The sequence below is a fragment of the Lissotriton vulgaris genome, chromosome 2_1 (assembly GCF_964263255.1).
Source record: "Lissotriton vulgaris chromosome 2_1, aLisVul1.2, whole genome shotgun sequence".
Taxonomy (NCBI): domain Eukaryota; kingdom Metazoa; phylum Chordata; class Amphibia; order Caudata; family Salamandridae; genus Lissotriton; species Lissotriton vulgaris.
The window spans coordinates 1,533,865,391-1,533,887,504 of record NC_141687.1 but is presented as its reverse complement, the minus strand read 5'-3'; the positions used below and the strand labels follow the sequence as shown (position 1 = coordinate 1,533,887,504).

At 43.3% G+C, this 22,114-nt stretch overlaps 1 protein-coding gene across 1 annotated transcript in view; it reads left to right on the top strand.

Annotated features, from left to right (window-relative positions):
- The window catches only part of LOC147732849 (nicotinamide N-methyltransferase-like), a 186,779-nt gene that overhangs the window by 128,742 nt on the left and 35,923 nt on the right, over positions 1–22,114 (top strand). Inside the window, exon 2 of the mRNA XM_086957394.1 lies at positions 12,025–12,232. Coding sequence (XP_086813520.1) covers positions 12,025–12,232 — 208 coding nt within the window. The remainder of the gene's footprint in view (positions 1–12,024; positions 12,233–22,114) is intronic.

Sequence of the window (22,114 nt, the reverse complement as noted above, 5' to 3'; positions counted from 1 at the left end):
CTCCTTGGACGCAGACAGCTGCTGGCAATCTGGATACATTTCAGTTAGTGATGATCGTGATATAATCTGCTAAATGGCCACTGTTGTCTCGAGAGCTGTGCTTGTTGTGCATTTTAAATACACACAGCACCTGCTCTCAGGCTCACGCTGTGTGGGACACAACCTTAAGAGATCCCCCATAACAGGGACTAATAAGGCAGGAAGTGTCAAGGTCAGGAGGTGATACACCGACCACTGAACTCCTGAAATTATCTAATTTGGCACAGGGGTGGCAATAAACACTTGGAGGCCGGGTGAGCAGGACATTCTGATTTGAAAATTAATTGTGTTATCAATGTGCACTCTGCCTCCAGTCTTCACCCCAGGCTGCTGGCACTCGAGTCGACTCGTCCAGGCCCGGCCCGGGCAGGCGGCAATGGGAGACTCGAGTCTCATGGAGCACACCACTGACTCAGAAGAGTATCCCGCCCCTTCTACCGCCTACTTCCTCTGACTTCCTCCTGACATGATAGTACACTCTATCGCTGCCCGGCACATCCGGCTAATGAATCCCGGCACCCATGGTGTGCCACAGTTGCCTGACAGAAGTTTCAACTGATGAGAGGGCAGGCCCCCTCCCCCCTAATCGGAGCACTTGTGAGTTTGTGTCTGAATCACTGTAAGCGGCGCCGCGCCGTTGCCGCAGGCAGCCACTATTGCCGCATTGTTTCCAGGCAGCTAGGCAGTGATACATTGTAGCGCTCTCAGCCACTCCACGGAGCTGAGAGCAGAATTAACTATTTAGGAACTGACAGCCCAAGAAGTAGTACAAAAGGGGTTGGTGATGGACGGAGCTTCTGAATCAATCAAACACTCACACCCAGTCAAGAGATCTGGGTTTAATCCATCACCGTTCTTTAGCCCACTCTGCCACCCCAGTTCAGACATGGCTATATGCAAATCAGTCTGACCCTGTGCCTCATGGGAACAGTGCAGCCCGGACTGCCAAGCCATGTCTTCCCTGGACCGGAAGCAAGCTTCCGAGGACCGGTTTCTGGCATTCCAGCCTTCTTCAGCCCGGCTTGCTTGAATCCAGTGGCAAAGTGAGCAAGGGACTCACGTCTGAGTATACCCTGCCACACTTATGGCGGCCAAAAGCGGTACAAAGGGGGTTGGTGATGGACGGAGCTTCTGAATAAATCAGACACTCACACCCAGTCAAGAGATCTGGGTTTAATCCATCACCATTCTTTAGCCCACTCTGCCACCCCAGTTCAGACATGGCTATATGCAAATCAGTCTGACCCTGTGCCTCATGGGAACAGTGTAGCCCGAACTGCCAAGACATGTCTTCCCTGGACCGGAAACAAGCTTCCGAGGACCGGTTTCTGGCATTCCAGCCTTCTTCAGCACGGCTTGCTTGAATCCAGTGGCAAAGTGAGCAAGGGACTCACGTCTGAGTATACCCTGCCACACTTATGGCGGCCAAAAGCGGTACAAAAGGGGTTGGTGATGGACGGAGCTTCTGAATCAATCAGACACTCACACCCAGTCAAGAGATCTGGGTTTAATTTATCACCGTTCTTTAGCCCACTCTGCCACCCCAGTTCAGACATGGCTATATGCAAATCAGTCTGACCCTGTGCCTCATGGGAACAGTGCAGCCCGAACTGCCAAGCCATGTCTTCCCTGGACCGGAAACAAGCTTCCGAGGACCGGTTTCTGGCATTCCAGCCTTCTTCAGCCCGGCTTGCTTGAATCCAGTGGCAAAGTGAGCAAGGGACTCACGTCTGAGTATACCCTGCCACACTTATGGTGGCCAAAAGCGGTACAAAAGGGGTTGGTGATGGACGGAGCTTCTGAATCAATCAGACACTCACACTCAGTCAAGAGATCTGGGTTTAATCCATCACCGTTCTTTAGCCCTCTCTGCCACCCCAGTTCAGACATGGCTATATGCAAATCAGTCTGACCCTGTGCCTCATGGGAACAGTGTAGCCCGAACTGCCAAGACATGTCTTCCCTGGACCGGAAACAAGCTTCCGAGGACCGGTTTCTGGCATTCCAGCCTTCTTCAGCACGGCTTGCTTGAATCCAGTGGCAAAGTGAGCAAGGGACTCACGTCTGAGTATACCCTGCCACACTTATGGCGGCCAAAAGCGGTACAAAAGGGGTTGGTGATGGACGGAGCTTCTGAATCAATCAGACACTCACACCCAGTCAAGAGATCTGGGTTTAATTTATCACCGTTCTTTAGCCCACTCTGCCACCCCAGTTCAGACATGGCTATATGCAAATCAGTCTGACCCTGTGCCTCATGGGAACAGTGCAGCCCGAACTGCCAAGCCATGTCTTCCCTGGACCGGAAACAAGCTTCCGAGGACCGGTTTCTGGCATTCCAGCCTTCTTCAGCCCAGCTTGCTTGAATCCAGTGTCAAAGTGAGCAAGGGACTCACGTCTGAGTATACCCTGCCACACTTATGGCGGCCAAAAGCGGTACAAAAGGGGTTGTGATTAAACTAGTCATGGGCGAATTTTGCGAATCTCGCGTTCGCGAATTTTGCGGATTTGCGAACTCGCAATCCGCAAAATCCGCGAATTCTCGCGAATTTGCGGATTTTTTTTGTGTGTTTGCGCTGGTTTCTGCCAGTTCGCGAGGGTTTTGTACAATTTCGCAAACGCGAACTTACCTGTCGGGTCGCAAGTTTTGCGAACTTGTTGTTTCTACGTGTCCAGCCTGTTTGGGACACTCTTCTTCATCACTGCCACTCTCTGTCACCACTGCCACTCTCTGACTACTCATGCCACCCTCTGGCCCACCCATGCCACCCTCTGTTTCATCACAGCACCCTCTGGTTGTCCAGTCAGTGTACATTATTGTGGCAAAGCAAAGCACACCTTCCCTGCCTCAAGTGACCTGAATTAATTTGGGGCTGATTAATGTGTCACAGAATACCCAGCACTACCCTAAACCCTAAAACACTACCCTATACAACACAAACACCACAACACTACCCTAAACCACTACCTCCAGCACGACCCTCCCCTGACCCCCAGTCCAGTCCCCACACTTAAACACTACCATGCACGACCCCCCAGCGCTACCCTGAACCCTAAAACACTACCCTGCACTACACAACACTACGCGAAACCTTAAAACACTACCCTCCGCATGACCTCCTGACCCCCAGTCCGGTCCCTACACTCAAACACTACCCTGCACGACCCCCCAGCACTACTCTAAACCAGCGACGGCTCGTGGAGGGAGTTACGGTGGGGCAGGAGGGTGGGGAGGGGGAGGGGCAGGGTGGAGGTTGCTAAAAACCGGCATATGGAGAATTGTAGGTAAGTAAACAATTTAATTAATAAAACGAATTTCGTAGTGCGCCTTGCATCGCAAAATGCAATGTAGTGCGAGCTACGAAATTAGTTTTATTAATTAAATTGTTTACTTACCTTCAATTATCCATATTCCGGTTTTTAGCGACCTCCGCCCTGCCCCTCCCCCTCCCCGCCCTCCTGCCCCACCGTAACTCCCTCCACGGGCCGTCGCTGCTCTAAACCCTAAAACACTACCCTGCACTACACAACACTACCCTAATCCTTAAAACGCTATCCCCAGCACGACCCCCGACCCCCAGTCCGGTCCCTACACTCAAGAACTACCCTGCACGACACCCAAGCACTACCCTAAACCCTAAAACACTACCCTGCACTACACAACACTACCCTAAACCTTAAAACACTACCCCCAGAACGACCCCCGACCCCCAGTCCGGTCCCTACACTCAAACACTACCGTGCATGACCCCCCAGTACTACCCTAAACCCCAAAACACTACCCCACAATACACAAAAACCACAACACTACCCAAAAACACTACCCCCAGCACGACCTCCTGACCCCCAGTCCGGTCCCTACACTCAATCACTACCCTGCACGATCCCCCAGTACTACCCTAAACCCTAAAACACTACCCTACACTACACAAACACCACAATAGTATATTAAATAAGGCATACAATTAGTGTAATAAATAAGGCACCGATCTACCATTCAGCATGCAGCTTGAATAGAATGTTAATAGTAGTCTATTTAAAGTCCAGTAGTATTAAAATTGTTTGTATTCACTAAATGTTCTGCATTGTAAACGAAGACTATGCGATTACAAATAAGTATGTGCTTAGTATCCTGTAAGTATTCAAGAAGAACAACTCACATATCAGTAGTCTTCATGCCCTAGCCTTCCCAAAAAGAACACTATTGAATACTAAAATTGGCATAAAATAGTCTTCGAATGCTATAAAAAGACAGGTTAACCACTAAATGTAGTATTCAACTTCGGTAAGGGTGTGGAACTCTCTTCATCAGAAAATCTTGTGGAAGAAGGTCTTTGTTGTCTTCGGAGGGCATAAATCTCAGCCCAGTTATAAACTTCCCCCAACTTATACCTCTTTTGTATTTCCTTATCTTTCTTTTATTGATGATCATATCAAATTTACGAACACCATGAGTACTAAAAAGATTACGTTTTTAGACGTATCCATCACAAGATATGGAAAAAAGTTAGAAACTGATGTTTTTACAAAAAGCACTGACAGGAACAATACACTCCATTTCAACAGTTGTCACCCAATTGCCCTTAAAAAACATTTACCCTGCTCTCAATTGTTAAGAGTAAAGAGAAGCTCATCTAAGGTTGAGTATCATGAAGCCAACAAGTGTACAATGATCAACAAATTCACAAAAAATAAAATCCTATCAATGTGATTGAGAGCGCAGTCTAAAGGGCTGAAACAACAGGAAGAGATAAACTACTGGCCACTCAAAAAACTGAAAAAACAGGCAACAGATTAGTCTTTGTATCAAAGTACTCTACCAGGAACTATCAAATAAACAGATTATGTTAAAATATTGGCCCATGGTACGAAATGAGACAGATTTCAAAGGAATTTTTGACCATCTTCCTCTTTTTTCTTACCAATGTACTAAAAATACTACAGAATGGCTTAAAAAAACATCTCAACTGACAATCACAATTTACAAATGAACTACCCCATGTTTGAATTGCGGACATTGCAAAAATATAATCTAAGGCGATAGCATGACACACCCAAGCAAAAGTAAACCTAGCAAACTATAGACTACTGATACCTGTGACTCAAAGAACTTGGTATTCCTTTTAAAATGCCTGTGTCGACTCATATATGTGGGTAAAACTGAACGGAAAATTAAAGTTAGATTAACCAAACATAAAAACAATATAAGAAACTACCTAGAAAAATCACATATAATGATGCATTTCACCATTAACAAACACAACGTCAGTCATTTGAGATTCTTGGTGTTAGAAGTGGTTCCTCTTTTAGAAGGAAGAGACAATACAAAGAGGTTATTGCGATAAGAACCATTCTGTATAAAAAAAACTTGATGCATGTTAACTGAATGGACTGAATGAACGTGTTGAATACAATTGCTAACTTTAAACGTCCAGACACAGCACAAGCCAACACTAGATCTATTCATTACAGACCCTTTGGACTTGGTTCATAGGATGTTAACCTCTTCTGTTCTACTTCTTCTTTCTGAATTACTGATATGACACACGCAAGTTTATCAATATTTGTTGCTGCATTGCAAAATGAATTTATGATACTTGCATATGTAATAATGCTTGCTGCTATACCTAGACTTGGTATTTCAGTTACTGATATTGGTTTTCACAAAACCTTGGGAAAACGGATCAATTTCCATAATATTTGTCATATGTTTTTTAAGGTCATATTTAGCACTCAGAATAAGCTATAATTAGTTTATATGAAGTTTTTATTTTCAGTTACACATTCACGGCGTTTGGCACCGTTGATCTTTTAATCTTTCGCTCATCGCACCCCACCCAGTTGCATGTTCTAAGATGACCAACGTCTCGCTCCCCACACATTTGCATATTTTAAGATGGCCACCGCCTTCCACCCTTTTGATGTCAGGACATCTCGTTTTCTCTTTTTAACCATCTCACTCTACAAACTCGAGACAACGGTGATCGAAAACACTCACTTCGCTGTTGTATGTATTCTACTAACTTCGGAAGGTAAGATGCCCATATGGGAGTCTTTATTCAAGTAATTGAATGTTAATTCTAACGTAGAAGGTTGTCCTGACTTTGCCTCTTAATTTGCAGTTATTTACCCAGAAAATGCTGACCTTTGTAAAGCGCATTGTATAATCAGAGTTGGTTAAAAATTGGGTTCTTAATGGTACGTTCTTTTGACGGTTTTGTTTGACACGTTCTAGGTACCATAATAACAGTTGCTACACAATGACACTCTACTTATTTCACTAGTGTTACTAGCACTTCGATATTCGGTTCACGTTTGTTTTTAAACCTTTAACACTGGCTTCCTGGTCCTACCGAGAGAGCTCAACGTGATTCGCCTGGCACAATTTCATTCACATGGAATGTTGATAAATGTCACAAACATGATGCAGTAGTTGTACTTTTTCTTGAGAAACTATTACACAGATGATATAGTCACCTTTGTTTTTATTTTCTGTTTTGCACTTGACACAAGTGATGGTTCACATCATTTATGGTTTTCAACCAGCAGTCTTTTCTAACCTAGATATGCGGCTCCTGCCTCTTGAATCATTGAACATTAGATTTGTTTTGTTGTTCATAATGATTCCTCTGAAGGGCTTTGACCCGAAGTGCTTCGGGAATGTACACTAATGTATTTACATGAAATGCAACATTGAGAAGTTTCCTCGTAACGAGGGGGTATTGATAATTAACCCATAAGTGTGACCTAACATAATGGCATCAACTCAATAAAAAGAAGATTTCAAAAGAAGATTTCATTGGTTTTTTGAACGTTTTCAATTTTCTTAAAGGGACATTGAACCCTCTGGTGTGCAAAGTGGGGATATTGTTTACAATTAAACAACGTAACTGTTATCTTCATGAATTACGCCCTCAGGTCAGAGGGAGATACCCACCTGCACCCTACCCAAGCATCAATCAGTTTAATTATAGTGGAATACAGTAACTTTAGTGTGCCACAAAACTATTGAATTATTTACATATTCTGTGCCTGGACACATTAAAAGAGCGATCTTATTGATCAGAAGATGTGTAAATATGTTGCATCATGCATATGTAGAAAAAGATCTGTGTGAATTTGGTTGGGAAGATATTGATGGGGTGATAAAACCTACAACAATTCTAAAGACTCTACCGACAGAACGTACAAGATGTCCCTATCCATATGCCCTTCTAAAATGCAAATGTTTCAAAAGCGATTGTTGAAGCAAATCAAAAAACTATGCAAATCTGTCTAAAACAGGAGTGATAAACATCATTTTTTTCACATGCAGATCATAAACATTGTTTGGAGTATATATAAAAGGATTAAAAACCATTATTATTGGTTTCAATTCTACATATGTCTCTTCTTCTTTTATAAATACACGCCATTTTGGAAAAATGGCATAGGGTTGCTCCGAGAAGTAATTGTTTGTCTCCTTAACTGCTTGACTCCTCAAACTTTTGCTTTGACACCAACATGAATTATATATTATAGAGGTCTCAGAGTTCCTGAAACATTACATCATTACTGCAACACATCTTAAATATTTCTGAAAAATATATCCTGAATCAGCAATATCTACCCAAGCTGAACTACTTCTGTAATGATCCAAAAACACAAATGAAAAATGAAAATCCCTGGACAACACATTTTTTTACAGAGGCATAACATGGGCCCTGGATTGTGACATTCAAGTCAGAAGTTCAGATTCAGACATGACTGATTCTACACTTTTTTCTTGCAAAAACACGTAATGGAGTAACATTTAGCTGGTCCTTTGTGAGAATAGAAATGAACAGCACTTAGAGCAGCAAATCCAATGGTCCCAGATTTTTTATTTTACATCAGTGTCATGTGGTCTTAGACATTTCTGTACCCAAGAGAGGAAGAGGAAGGATCCTTGGGTGAAAATATATGAAAAGGGGGAATGCAAGTCTTGGTCCGAGAGAGATGGAGAAGTGAAGTGAGATGCTAGATTGAGAGAAATGTTAGCAGTAAAGGACTGTAATTAAAAGTTAAAACTGACGAGCTAAAATGATAAACTGATCGATAATTCATAATTGATTGCAATTTTCATAGACCAGATTGTTTTATTTGGTCTATTGACTATTTTATTCAATTTTGAATATTCTTTGGCCTGTTCTGAGAGCTAGGTGCTTGGTGTTGTCTGGTGGCTTAGTGAATTAATGCACCCCCTGTGAGGGCTTGTGTTTGACATAGTGGACAACGGTTCAAATCCCAACAGATCCACTCAGCTTTTTATCCTTTTGAGGTCCATAAAATTACTACTGTTGAGCAACAAACAGCAGTTTGTTTTAAATATTGGATCAATATATGTGGCTTGTATTTTGTGAGCATCTAAAGAAGGTGATTACTGTGCAGCAAACTTCTGCCATAAACGCTGTATGTATAATATTCCCTTCTTATACGTTCTAATGTTGAGAAGCATTAAAATTGGAGTTAAGCGCCATGTCCGACATAAAGAGCAAGAAAGCATAAAGTGGGCTGTGCTTTGTTAGGAGTTATTGTCACAAGGGCAGCTTGAGAGGTTTACGACCACACTCCTTGTTGAGAAGAACTGTAATGAGCTAAGGAATAGGTAGGTGAAATACAATCTATATTGAGGGTTTTCTATAAAAGTTAGATAAAAGTCATGATCATATTTGGGGGACAATGCAGGATAATTTGCCGTTTAATAGTGACAAAAGCAATTTATTTGATGCTCGGACCTGTACAGTTCAGGAACAATGAGCCTAAATGAGCCTAAATGGAGCTCTTGCAGTATGCCAGGCTGTGTCTTAGTTGCCAATGTACTACCCTACCCCCATACTTGCAAAGACGTCCCTAACAGAGGCTATTCATGGCATGTTTATCCATAATATCTAAATACTAAAGACTATGCAATCTCTTATGAATGTTTTTGTTAGACCTACCTCTGGGATTTGTCAAATTTTGAGCCAAAGCAACAGAGAGGCCCACCTAATTATATTCTACAAACAATTCAAGTCTGACCTCCCTTTGGCAACATAAGTTGCCATCCCTGGCCAAACCATTAGCTGTCCATGAAAGAATCTCAGAATTAGAAATCCTCCACACTCCTGCCCCATACGTAGCAACCGAAATTCATGCAGTCTTAAAAATAGTTAGCATCTCTCTCACAGGCCTGTGTCCAAACTTTGAAGTGCAGCAAAATACTGCTTTGATCATTCTTGAAAATACTTGGAATCTCAAAATTCAGTCGTCCCTATTTAGGGTGTGAATCAAAAGAGATTCCTAGATAATTAAAACTGTTCACCTTGGCAACTGGGATGCCTTCTATTCAATACACTTTAGTTGTGATGCCTCTACATCCACTGATCATTATAAAGGACTTTGAATGATTTACCTTTATCTCTAAAGAACCCATAAAATGACAAAAGGCAACCATCAAAGTATGTAGGCTGATAACAGTCCTAGCAATAAGAACAGCATCCTCTGCATATAAAAGCATGGGTATTTCATGATTACGTACCCTTGGGATGTCATGCCAACTTTGTAATAAAAAAAACTTCTAGCCCATTAAAATAAAAAATAAAAACATGGCCAATATATATCTCTGTTGTACTTCCTGGTTACTATTTGAAAGTGTAGTGCATTCCCCAGTGGCAGTAACGTATTTTCACCATAGTGTTCCAATGTGGATGATGCAATCAAGCTACAATGCCAAATCAGCCCCAATATTTTCCAAAATTAACCATCATTTAAAGCAGGTCACTGTATCAAACACGCTTCAGAGGTCCATGAATGCTAAGTGTACTGTACTTTTCTTAAATGGACATACTTTCCAATTAAGAGAGATAGATTTACGAAATTAAAACAAGTTTGGTGATTTTCCTGTAGTATCTTCCCCGCAGTGGTCCCAGGAAGACCAAAAAGCCAGCGGTAACCCCTCCAGATGGATTACAACAGTAATCCAGGGCTTGCAGTGCAGCGGCGGCCTAATGCGGGCATGAATGTTTGCCTTATAGGAGAGCCTAAAAAACATACCGCTGCTGTGAAAGTGCATCCAGCATGTCCAAGCCTGGTGTCTCAGGCACCATGTTGTGCAAGCCACACAGTGCATGCACAACCAAGCACTTTTAGGGGGGAACATCATGTGCCCCCTGCATGCACCCACATGGGCAGATATGCCCAGGGGCCCTCTTAGGGACCCATTTACGTGTCTTTTGACAAAGCTTTTCAAGGCGGGTTTTCCGCCATGAAGTACTTGGCGGAAGGCAGATCGTAATCTGCTCAGGGGTGCCAGCATCGGCCTTTCCATGATTTCTGCCTGCTTTTCCCGCTGCCGTGGGATACTGGTGGTGGCAGCAGTCTTGTGGCGGGTCCACCACCACCATCATAATCGGGTTGGAGACGTGAGGCAATGGCAGCATTCCGACGCCATCTACGGGTGCAGCAGTTCCAGGACCGCCGTACTCATAATTAGGCCCTTAAACATTGTTCTGCTTTGCCAGTTCCTGATCTGAAACCTTATTGAGCATCTGAGAGAATATTTTTAGGACCTGACCAATCCTCCTGCCTCAAAAGGAGTACCCAGCCCACAATGTTAACCATGGAGTCCAGCCAAGATATATAGTGATAGCAGACTGGGTTATTCCTGTCAACCTTTTTGAAAATAGGAAAGGAAGTTGCTTCATTCTATGTGGGCATTATTGGGCCAGTGATTACAGCTCTAATCACATTAGTGAGCAAAGACACCCAAATATCAATCTTCAAAAATATCCACATGTACGCCAAAACGAGCACTGAGATACCTACGGGTATCTGCGTGCTGCATAAGTGCATATAAGATCAGTTCAGGGCATAGGGCTTTTCCACGTAGACACTTTTTAACAGCTTGGGCTATTTCATTTACCTCTATAGAGGGATTAAATTAGATTGCAGCCTCTATATCAAATATTATGATATCTGCATGAACTGAGTCTCTCTGAGCATGGTTATCATATTTAAATAGTTGAAGAAAGTGAGAAGACCAAGTGTCTGCTGAAATGAATTAATTGACCTTCAAGGCTGGCCCTTCTGTAAATAAAGAACAGTTTCCACTTCCCCTAAAAAAGGCCTTGAGACCCTACGGGTATGTAGCGCGCTCTATAAGTGCCACTGATTGATTGATTGATAGGGTCCTTGGCAGTCTCTTCTGCTTGTGAGTTGGCCCATGCTGAATTACTAAGCTCTATCTTTCTGGCCCTCAGCACGGTTTTGTGAGCTGACATAACTCTCTCCCTATTTCTCGGGGCGCTATTTAAGTCTAACTTAAGATGTTAATGTGCTTCAGGGCAGGCAGCATTAACAACCAACATCAGAGTGGTTTAATTAACCTGGAATTTACAGTTAGTGATTGTGAAATTGAGTGGTACAGGCCAGCCCTCAGCTTGGGCTTTGCTGGGGTGTCATGTAGACTGCACTTTGTAGCATATTGTGAGTACAGCCCCTCCTCAGCTGCCCGGCTCCTGTGACTTCTTGGATTTGCCGTCCCACAGAATTTGGCATCCTGCACAGTGGGAGACTCTGGAACGCTTTGTCAGTGTAGCTCCTCCTCGTCAGCTAACCAGATCCTGGGCCTCCTGGGACTACCTTCGGGTAGACTTGAAACAGAGGAAAGACATGTGGGAGGGAGACAAAAATGTGAAATGAAAAGAGGTTTAGAATGGAAGAGCGAGTGCGAAAAGGATTCAGGTTAAGATATAGGAGAATGTTTACAAATCTCTAATTAGTATCTTAACCATCCCGTTGTCACAGCCCTCCCTCCCAAATAGATTTAGAGTAATATTATTGTACAGCTGAAGTAGCTTTTTTTATTGCGTTTAGTCATGTCATTCAGTTACTTAAGGGGGATATCATCCTTTCAGAAGAACTACTTTGGCCAAAACTGCAGTGACTCTCTGTACATGTCTGGCCTACTCCTCTTTTGTATTCCAGGTGATGTGAAAGGTGACCTTCTTATTGACATTGGATGTGGACCCTCCATTCATACGATTATGTCAGCTTGTGAGTGCTTTAATGACATCATTGCAAGTGACTGGACTGACACAAACCGCCAAGCATACGAGAGGTGGCTGAGAAATGAGCCGGGTGCTTTTGATTGGACCCCAGTTTTAAGCATGGTGTGTGAGCTGGAAGGAGACAGGTAAATATCAGAAAGCATACTTTTGGTGATAATCTCTTCAAAATGACTTCAAAATTATCTTCTTTATTGATTCTCAGAATGTGGAGAGTAGTGTCCAAAAGTATAGTGCAACTTTCACAGTGCGCTAAGCTCAGAGGGAAGGGATTGTGACCATTCCCTGCTACGTGCACACGTTGCAAGTTTTTAGATATTCAAAGTGTTTGAGAGCACCTTGCAAGTTAGTGGCTATTCAAACACATTGGCACTTGCTCACCCTGAAACTGTTTTGAGATTTACTCCTGTCAAGGGAAGAAGTATATCTGTTTTCATGGAAATAGGAACTTACCTCCACAGGATTAGTGGGTCCTGAGACCAAGAGTTACTCTATCGGGAAACAATCATGATTAATATAAGCCTACTATGGTAACAATAAAATGTTTATAGAGAAAATGCACTTGAACATCTCATTTCCACTTGTGGAAATGCACATTGACATTTCCATTTATAGAAATATGCATGTATGTGAGTGCTTGAAAATTCAAAAACAATTTTAAATTTACCCAAACCCTATGCCTAGGTTTTTGCGGATTTACGCAGATAACTTAAAACAATTTTTTGTGAATGACACCCATGGTTACTCTGCAGTATATCATTACTGTTGCTGTTGATTTTAACAATAAAACTAGCCTGTGTTGTATTCACTGTTGAGCCTCTTCCACTCACAGATGATTTATTGAGTCTGAAATGGTACGTGACGTCACACGCAGGGGCAGCAGTAGCAGCATGCAGATGTAAGGGGATCCTCTGTCCGGGAGCCTGGGAAGAAGTACCGCAGCTATAGATCCCTTCAACCTGGGCTAATCTCCTCGATTCATCAATCTACTGATCCGTGACCCTGACAGCCGGTAAGGGTTGAGCTGAGCCGAGCCGTAGGGACTGCTGCAGACTCCAGCTGTCAGGAGAACACTACTGAGCAGGGCATTGTTCCAAAAGAATGGAAACATGCCATCATCAAACCTTTGCTAAAAAAGCCACATTTGGACCAAGCTGAACTCTCCAATTATTGACCAATATCCCTTCTGCCAATAGTGGGCAAAATGGCGGAGAAACACGCTAACACTGTAATATCCACCTTCCTTGAAAATAATGACATAATCCACCAAACACAAATGGGGTTTCGACCCAAGCATAGCACTGAGTCTGCACTGCTGGTGGTTACTGAACAACTTAAATCCATCTTAGATCAAGAAAAAATGGCAGCTGTGGTGCTTTTAGACCCCAGTGCCGCATTTGATACGGTCGACCACGCAGTGCTGAGTCAAAGAATTGAAGAAGTGGGCATAAAATGTACAGCAAAAGAATGGGTTGCTTTGTTCCTAAGTGACAGATCCTTCCAATGTGTGGAAGGCACGTTCAAGTCCGATCCCTTCCCGGCCCCCTGGGGAGTACCTCAGGGATCTTCCCTGAGCCCCACTCTTTTTAATATTTATCTCAGCCCCCTTGCACGCATCATTCAAGATTTTTGTATCTCCGTTGTGTTCTACGTGGATGATACACAACTAGTCTTATCAATATCAGACAATCTGAATTCCGACCTCCGACAACTTACCCCGTGCCTTGAGAGAATTGGATCATGGATGCTTGACTGCAAACTTAAACTGAACGGGGATAAAACTGAGCTGATGATTCTAGGCAATAGCCTGAATCCCCATGTTGACAACCCATGGCCCATTAGTTGGGAACCACCCCCGACACCCAAACCAGCTATAAAAAATCTGGGCATGTGGTAAGACAAAAATCTCACAATGGAGACCAAGGCAAAAAAACTCTCCGGTACCTGCTTCGGGACTCTACGCATGCTCAGAAAGATCATGCCCCTACTCCCGGAAGATGGTAAAAAAACGGTGGTCCAGGCCTTAGTGGTCTCAAGGCTGGACTACGGCAACTCCCTCTTTCTGGGATCCCCGAAATATGTAGTTAACCGTCTGCAGGTCGTCCAAAACGCAGCAGCTCGGTTACTACTAAATATACCCAGACCCAGTCAATTACACCCAGACTGAAGGAACTTCATTGGCCTCCTGTTCAGGCAAGAATCAAGTTTAAAGCACTCAACCTGGCTCATTGTGCTATGTACGGGAGAGGCCCTGCACTTCTTCAAAAACTGGTTACCCACTACATTCCCTAACGACAACTGAGATCCAGCTCAAAATTTCTCATGAAGAATACCACGGCTAAAATAGCTAGATGGGGGGCAGATCCTTTTCCATCTTGTACCCAAACTCTGGAATAGCTTGGATCCTGACATCCGATCCATCCAAAATAAAACCCAGTTCAGGAAAAAAATCAAGACCTGGCTTTTTCCACAAGGCTAGTCTCTCCCTCCTGCTCTGCTTTGTACCGCAGCGCTGAGATGCCCAAGGGTAGTCACGCGCTTTACAAATCCCATGAACATAAACATAAACATAAACTAAGGATGCTGTTAGTTCTCCCCTTCACCTCCTCCTTCACTGCCTGTGGATTGAGCAGAGCTGCAAGTGGGCATTGAAGATGAAAACAGGTAGGGGGTGAGTGAATGCACAATATTGCACACGAACAAGGCAGCTTTAGTAGGGTGACCAACTGGCAAAGGGTCAAAATTCAGGACAGAAATTCAGGACAGAAGGTCAAAATTCAGGACAACAAAATTGGGACAAAAAGTAAGTTTTACAGACACATCAGAGGAGGTCGCACAATAGTAAATAATTCAGATGAGGATGAACTCCAGAATGGCATAATCAGCCCATGGATTCTGACTGAGGGAAAGAAAAGCTCTGTGTGAATTTCTGTCTGGACGAGCACTGACTATGCCAGCGGAGAGATACAAAAGAGGACATATGAGGAAAAGGCCAGAGAGTGCTGCGAGACTATAGCAGCCTTTCAGGATGAGTGCCACCCAAACTCAGCGGCAATGTACTGCAAGGGGCTAGGATGTGTGACCCTTCAACAAAAAGGGCATATCTTCTCTCACCACAGAGGGCATATCATTACATATGAGATTGGGTTCCACTGTATGTAATATACATGAACTCTGTGCCTAAGGGGGACACCGAGGTGCCATCTCACGAAGCCTAGTCTAAACCAAATTAAGGACAATCTGTCTCGATTTATCCACCCACCCAAGATACGGCTCCAAGGCTGGTGAGGTTTGTAACATAACATACTCCCTAATAGTATTTTTTGAGATTTTGGGTTCCTCCCTTTGGTAGTGCACAGTGCGTTAACAAATTTTTTTTAGCCCAGACTATATCTGATTTAGTCATGGCGGTTGGATTATAGAAGAGGGCCGTCTGTTTCAGCTTGATATATTTAAGTCAGGGAATCTTCAATCCTTTTTAATATACTAATCTATATACTGATCTTTTTTTTTTTGGCAGTGGCTCCCTCCATCTTAGGTCCTAGCTTTCGCTTAGCTATCCAACTATGCTAATGGGCAGATAAAAAGATAAGCTAGGGTGCTTTTAATAGACAATTACATCTGATTAAAGTCACAGGTCACGCTAATTACAGGCTTGTCCGAAATTACAATTCCCCTAGCAGCAAAATCAAGGGCGATGGCCCAGCCCACCTCTTCCAGGCGCAAACAGGCCCACTTTTGGCCCAGTCTTTGCCTGGGAGTATCCTGCGCAGCGGGTGAAAGATCCGTTGTTTATGAGCCTGACTGGTGCAAATTTCAGGACCCTGCTTTCTGGTCTTAAGTGTGCTGGTGCGGGCTGAAGCTTGCGGTCCTGCCCCCACAAAATCTGGCGTGTCAGCCACTTCAGCAACTATAGCAAAGAGCAACAAAGAAAGCACATGAGAATGCAACAAAAACAAATGTGAGGTCTAAGTAGAAGGCTAGAACTTGATGGACAAGATGGCTCCTCAGGTTGTAGGAAAAAAAATCTAATACTTCTGCTTTCAGGTGGCACTATACGAGACGACCAAAATTAAAAGGTAGTGTGGTACATAAATGAAAATGTACACCTTCATGTCAAAGGGTGGCAATGCCAGATGTAGGGATCAGAGGAGATACAAAAAAGCTCGTAAAAAAATACTGCAGAAGAAAGTTTACGTTTCTAAACAAATTGTTGAAGTTTCTAATCAAACAAAGGAAAACATCAGAACATCCAAGAAATAATGTATGCTGAAGTGACACAAAACTGTGCTCATTAAAACCTTTATGGTGCTATTGCACACTTTTGCATACTGTGCCATAAAGTAGGATAAAAAACTTGGAGGACTATATGCTCTTTGCCAAACTTCTAAGTGGCTATCCAACGATTGCCACCCAGCAGTTGAAAATAAATTAAACATCACCTAGTATTGAGGTGTTCGATCTTGGTGCCCTTTTCTTTCTCAAAGTTTGCAGTATACTTCTCAGTGTGTCCCGAAATCCCTTCTACGGCTTGCTTTGCCCTAATCTCTTGATCTTTCAATAGTTTTTCTAGTTCATGAACTGTGTAAATATCCTGTCTTCAGGAAGCTCCAAGGATTCCAGCAATTAGCGCCTCTCAAGCGGCCTTTACATTTGCCACCTACCCATTTACAAACATTTGCATTTCTTTGGGGAAGCAGACACCCTGAGCTTATTTCTTTTCACCGTCTGCCCCTCCCTCCGGAATGCAGCACAGGAGACTCCCTTGCAGGTCAGCTGGGGAATCGGAATTGTGCAAATCAACTTTTGTTATTAATCTGAGTAGCTAAAATTACGGACAAATGCCGTCCGTTAAGACATTCATCACGGACAACGGACAAAAGCTCTAATTTACGGACTCTCCGTGAAATTTACGGATGGTTGGTCACCCTAAGCTTTAGTAGTCTGCTGCTGAGTGCAAGCCCAGTTAGGTCTGGTGAGCTCCTGGTCAGTTACTGCATTACACCCCAGCCTCATCGCTTTACACCTCACCCCCTCCATCCCCAAAAGCTTGGACCTCGGTTTCAGGGAATGGTGGCTGGGGTGGAGTGGTAGCAAGGTAGAATTTTGGCTGGGACAGCCCCCCCCAGGTAACCCTTTATAACCCCTCCTAGTAACCTCAGATAACCTGGTTGGGCTTGCTGGTTGACCCGCAGTTCACAGCAAAATGTTGGTTAACAAAGTTGGTGTAATTGGGCATTCACCAGAGCTGGTTTTATAGACCACGCTGTGCTGCAGCTGCTACATTGTTGCAGTCTGGGTCGGAGTCAAGGGGCCCATTTTTACAGCCCAATATATGCGATTATACGTCTGCTTGCAGTTATAAGCGTCTCTGCACTCACGGTTGGAAACCTACAGGATATCCTAGACTATAGGATCATATTGTCTCACTCCAAAGCCATTTGTAACTACTACCCATCCACAACTCTAAGTAACTCTACGTGATTCCTCTTAAACTGGACAGGAAGAGAGTCTTTCACCTCAAACAGAGGATAAAGCAGAACAAACAAGATAGAGGAACCGCATCAATACTGTCCTAAAGTAGGCATATTAATTTTTTAGATAAGGCAATTTACAAGGTGAGAGACAGAAGAAGGACAGGAGAAGGACCCTTTCATAGCCAATCCGCAAAAGAATCAGCAGCCGTAGTGAAACTTCCTAAGAGCATCTAGCCTGGATAGCAGCTATAACAAGGCGGTTGCCACTATTCAGTTCAAAATCAACTAGAGCAAAGTAAACAAAGATGATATCTGGAAGAGAACGATGCAAGGCACAAAACACTACCAAAAGGAAGTGGGAAAGAGAGACCATATCAGGAGATTTTACGGCACAAAGGAAACCACAAAATAAAGCAAGTGGTGTAGACATTGGTCACCTTTCCGCCTGGAGGAACAGCAGTGCCATTTATGACTCAGAGCCAGAGCTAGGGCCAGAGGTGGCCCTAAAGCATCAGTCAGCCCTACCAGTATCAGCAGTTTGAGGATATGCCAGCCCACAGAGAGAGATAAATAATCAATGGATCAGTCTAACAGATCAAAAAAATACACTGTTTTGAATAATAGGCAAACACAATGGGACTCCACAACCAATTGTGAACTATAAACCCTGGCCGGAGACTGTGATAGAAGGCATTAGCATGGAGCAGGCACGTTATTCCTGAACCCCTTCATTTCCTAATCCATTGACTTCACAAAAAGCAAAATTACATATCTGAGTAATCACAAGCCAAAAGCTTAAGGAGGAAGAAACGCAAAGCCAGCCTATAGGGGAGTAAGGCCTCCTGGAACAAAAAGTGCTGGCTGTAAATGGAGCTATCACTGTTCATAACTCACTGACATCAAGAGTTCATTTCAGTGCTGGTGATCAACCTGGTGGTCTGATCAATACTGGACAGATGCTACTATGGATCCCAGAATTTTAATTGAGAGGTGTACATGATGTTTTAAACCATTCAAGTATCCTAAAGCTGATTAAAGCCTTACCAGGCATGCAGCATGTTAAGTCTGAAGACATTTCATCAATCTTGTTCCTGCCAGCAAGAGCGCAACAGCATACGGATCCTACCCTGGTTGCTTTCTCATCTCCGGTACCTTCGGATCAGATCTTGGAGAAGAGAAAGCATCTAAAAGCCTAGGGCATAGAAGTAACTGTCCACCAGGGGGATAGATACCCCCATGTGCTCGTAGTCGGGCCACCATTAGACAATCAAGTGGTGTTCAACTTGTCAGTACTAAGAGAAGCAAGTTGGGGATTCTCACTCAGGGCTGAGCACAAAAACAATCATATTCAGGGCAGCAGCAAAAGGTTGGTAACAGACAATGAGCACCAAAACACCTGGGATTGGCTACCCATAGCCCTGTCTTGAGCTGGAAGTTATTGGGATTGAGTCGAGCAGCAGCCACCAGTCATTGTTCAGGGTGGCCTGTCATTCAGTTCCTGGAACATCAGTGGTCTGCAGACTAAATCCATGGATCCAGTGTTCACAGGATATCTGGTATCATTTCATGTTCTAATGTTTCGGGAAACCTGGGCGCAAGATAGCATTTCCCTCATTGGCTATAAAGAATACATAAAACCATCTGTAAGAAAAATCTCCTTTGGAAGGGCGAAAGGTGGCCTAGCAATTGACATCAACACTAACCTAGTGAATACAACTGCAGAAGTGTATGTGGATGACCCTAATATGTTTGTATTCAAAGTGGAAGGTTGGGATCATAATTCTAAAGAATCGATCTTGCTCATAAATCTATTCATCAAAACAAAGAAAAGAGCATTATCTTCTAGAAGAATGGAAGCCCACCTATCCCAATCAAAAAATAGTAATCACAAGTCCTACTGGCTAGTCACTGGAGTCTTTAACCTCATCTTATTCCACCAGCAAACAGAAGCCAAAAAGGATGCAGTTGGCCGCCTCCCAGAACAAGTAATGCCATTGAATATTCAGAGGGATAAACATGGAGAAGAACTTACAAAGGCCTGCAAGCTAATCGGCCTAAACACTTTGAACTGTCGGAAGCCAGCTGATACTCCACCTGCCTGGACAAGAGTCTGGGGCAATATGGGCTGCATTTTAGACTATACACTTGTTCCGATGTCCCTATACAATCAAGTTTGCGATTATAGCATAGTCCACCATGTAGAGAGTGACCACAACTCTCAGGTAATTATGGTGAATGCACTAATGTGCAAACACGAGGCAGTTCATACATTGCAGGGGGAGACCTACACAGAAAATCTGAAACATTTGAAGTGTACCCCATGCACCGTCAGCAGCATAGCAGAGGAGGCGGTCGCAAGCTTGCATTACCTAGCTCCAACTGATCTTAATCCTATAGCGGCATGGGAAACACTCACTGACAGCATGACCAAAAGCTGCGAAGAGAATAGCCATAATATGGGATCTTGCATTGTATATTATAACTTAATAACTATGCCTCTCCACATTTGAAAAAGAAAAAAGAAAACAGGCAAACATTTCCAACAATTGCGTCAAAACCCAGGAGACCCAGAAATATTACAACAATTTCGCAATGAGAGACGCTGGTAAAAAAAGAGATTTGGCCCAGCTGCAACATGCCTTCAAAACAAATGACTCAAAAAGATTCTGGCAGATAATAAATAGGTGTGATAATGGTCCTGGGGCGGCAAACTGTGCTACTATTAGTGAGATGAAGTGGGTTCAATACCTGAAACTACAAACTACATTTTAAGGGAAGTCCAATGGATACAACTAGCCATCAATCCCCCAATAAAGACAATTTGTCACCATGGATAATCACATCGGCAGAGGTAGAGAAAGTCAATTAAAAGTCACGGGTAGATTGTGCTCCCAGCCCAAATAGGCTACCTCAGACACTATTTAAGCACTTTACATCACAGTGGGCAGGCTTTTTGGCGTCAATTTTTGATTACATTACAAAAAATGACATCATCCCTGATAGTTGGAGGGGGTCAATATTTCACCCCAAGAAAGGCTTGGCATGTTCACCTTCTAACTACCAGCTAAATTGCGCTCATGGAAGGAGAGCTCAAAAACGTTTCACCGTTGATAATACATGAACTGGAATCTTGGTTGCATGAAAATGGAAGATTCCCTTTAAATCAAACCAGCTTCCTAAGGGGTCAAGACACGTTAACCAATGGTATAACCCTGAGCCTAATTACAAATTAAACAAAGGTAAATGGAACAACCATCTATATGTGCTTTGTTGACTTCAAGGCAGACTTTGATTGCATGCCACAGATTGAGCTGTGGGCTGAGCTCCAGTGATGGAGCATTCCACCAATCATCCTCCGAGCAAATAAGCTGGTATAGTTGGAAACATGAGTCAAGATAAAAATTGGAGATGGTATGCATATAATAAAGAAAGTGCACACAACAACTGGCCTAAAACAGCTGTGTGCCAGCCACCCTTCTTTTCAATTTGTATTTGGTGGATCTCTCAACAGGGCTAAATGGGCAGATACCTCACGTGCCGAGCATGGTAGGACCACAAATATCTCACATTTTATACGCTGATGATTTACTGCTGTTTAGGAAACTCAAATGGGGCTTCAAAGACTGTTTAATGCCCTTGGTATTCATACAGCAAAGAATGATCTGGAAGTAAATTACAAAAAAACAAGTGTAATGGCTTACAACCAGGGCCCCAACAAAAATCGAAAATGGTTCCTCAATGGAAAAAAAATTGACAAGGTAACCACCTACTTTTATCTAAGGGTCAAAATAGATGCAAATGGCTCTTTTGCAACTCAGAAGTAGGCTATTAAGGGGAAAGCAAAGGCTATTAATTATGGATTCTCATCACATGCTAGATCGATTCGTGGTCATGAACTGGAATCTATGGGAGCAGTTATGAAAACCAAACTGATGCCAACCCTAGCGTATGGCTCAGAGATAATGCTAGGTAACGAGGCTCCTTTGCCTGACAAATTATTGATAAAATCCTATTAACTAACATCAGGCTACCCAGGGTGGCCGTGCAGGCACAACTGCGGCATGAATTTTTATATACTTAACTGTCACTGGCCAGGTTGGCAGCATTTGTAAAGCTGCTGATAATACCTTGGCCAATTTAGTCTGGTCCGAAATTAATTTACAACGGGGAAATGGCGCCCATAACAATACCACCTCACAAAAAGTAACATCTTGAGAATAGTATCAGGACGCTTGAACTGGGCGATCTATAAGCTTCAACATCACTTGGCAAACCTTTAAGAAACTGGTAAACAAGTCAACCAGACAGCAAAACTGGATTGCAGACAGGAAAGGTTGACTAAATGTTTTCATGGGTGGCTGGTTATGAAATCATATGTAACACCAAGAAAATCACTCCTGCGTTCAGCACCCTATCATCGGAAGGTTAAACTGTCATTTTTGGCCCTCTGATTTGGTGAGATACCCACATTAGATCTCATGCCAAAATGGAGGATGGGCGGTCTAAGTGATGACTGCAATTGCTGACTATGTC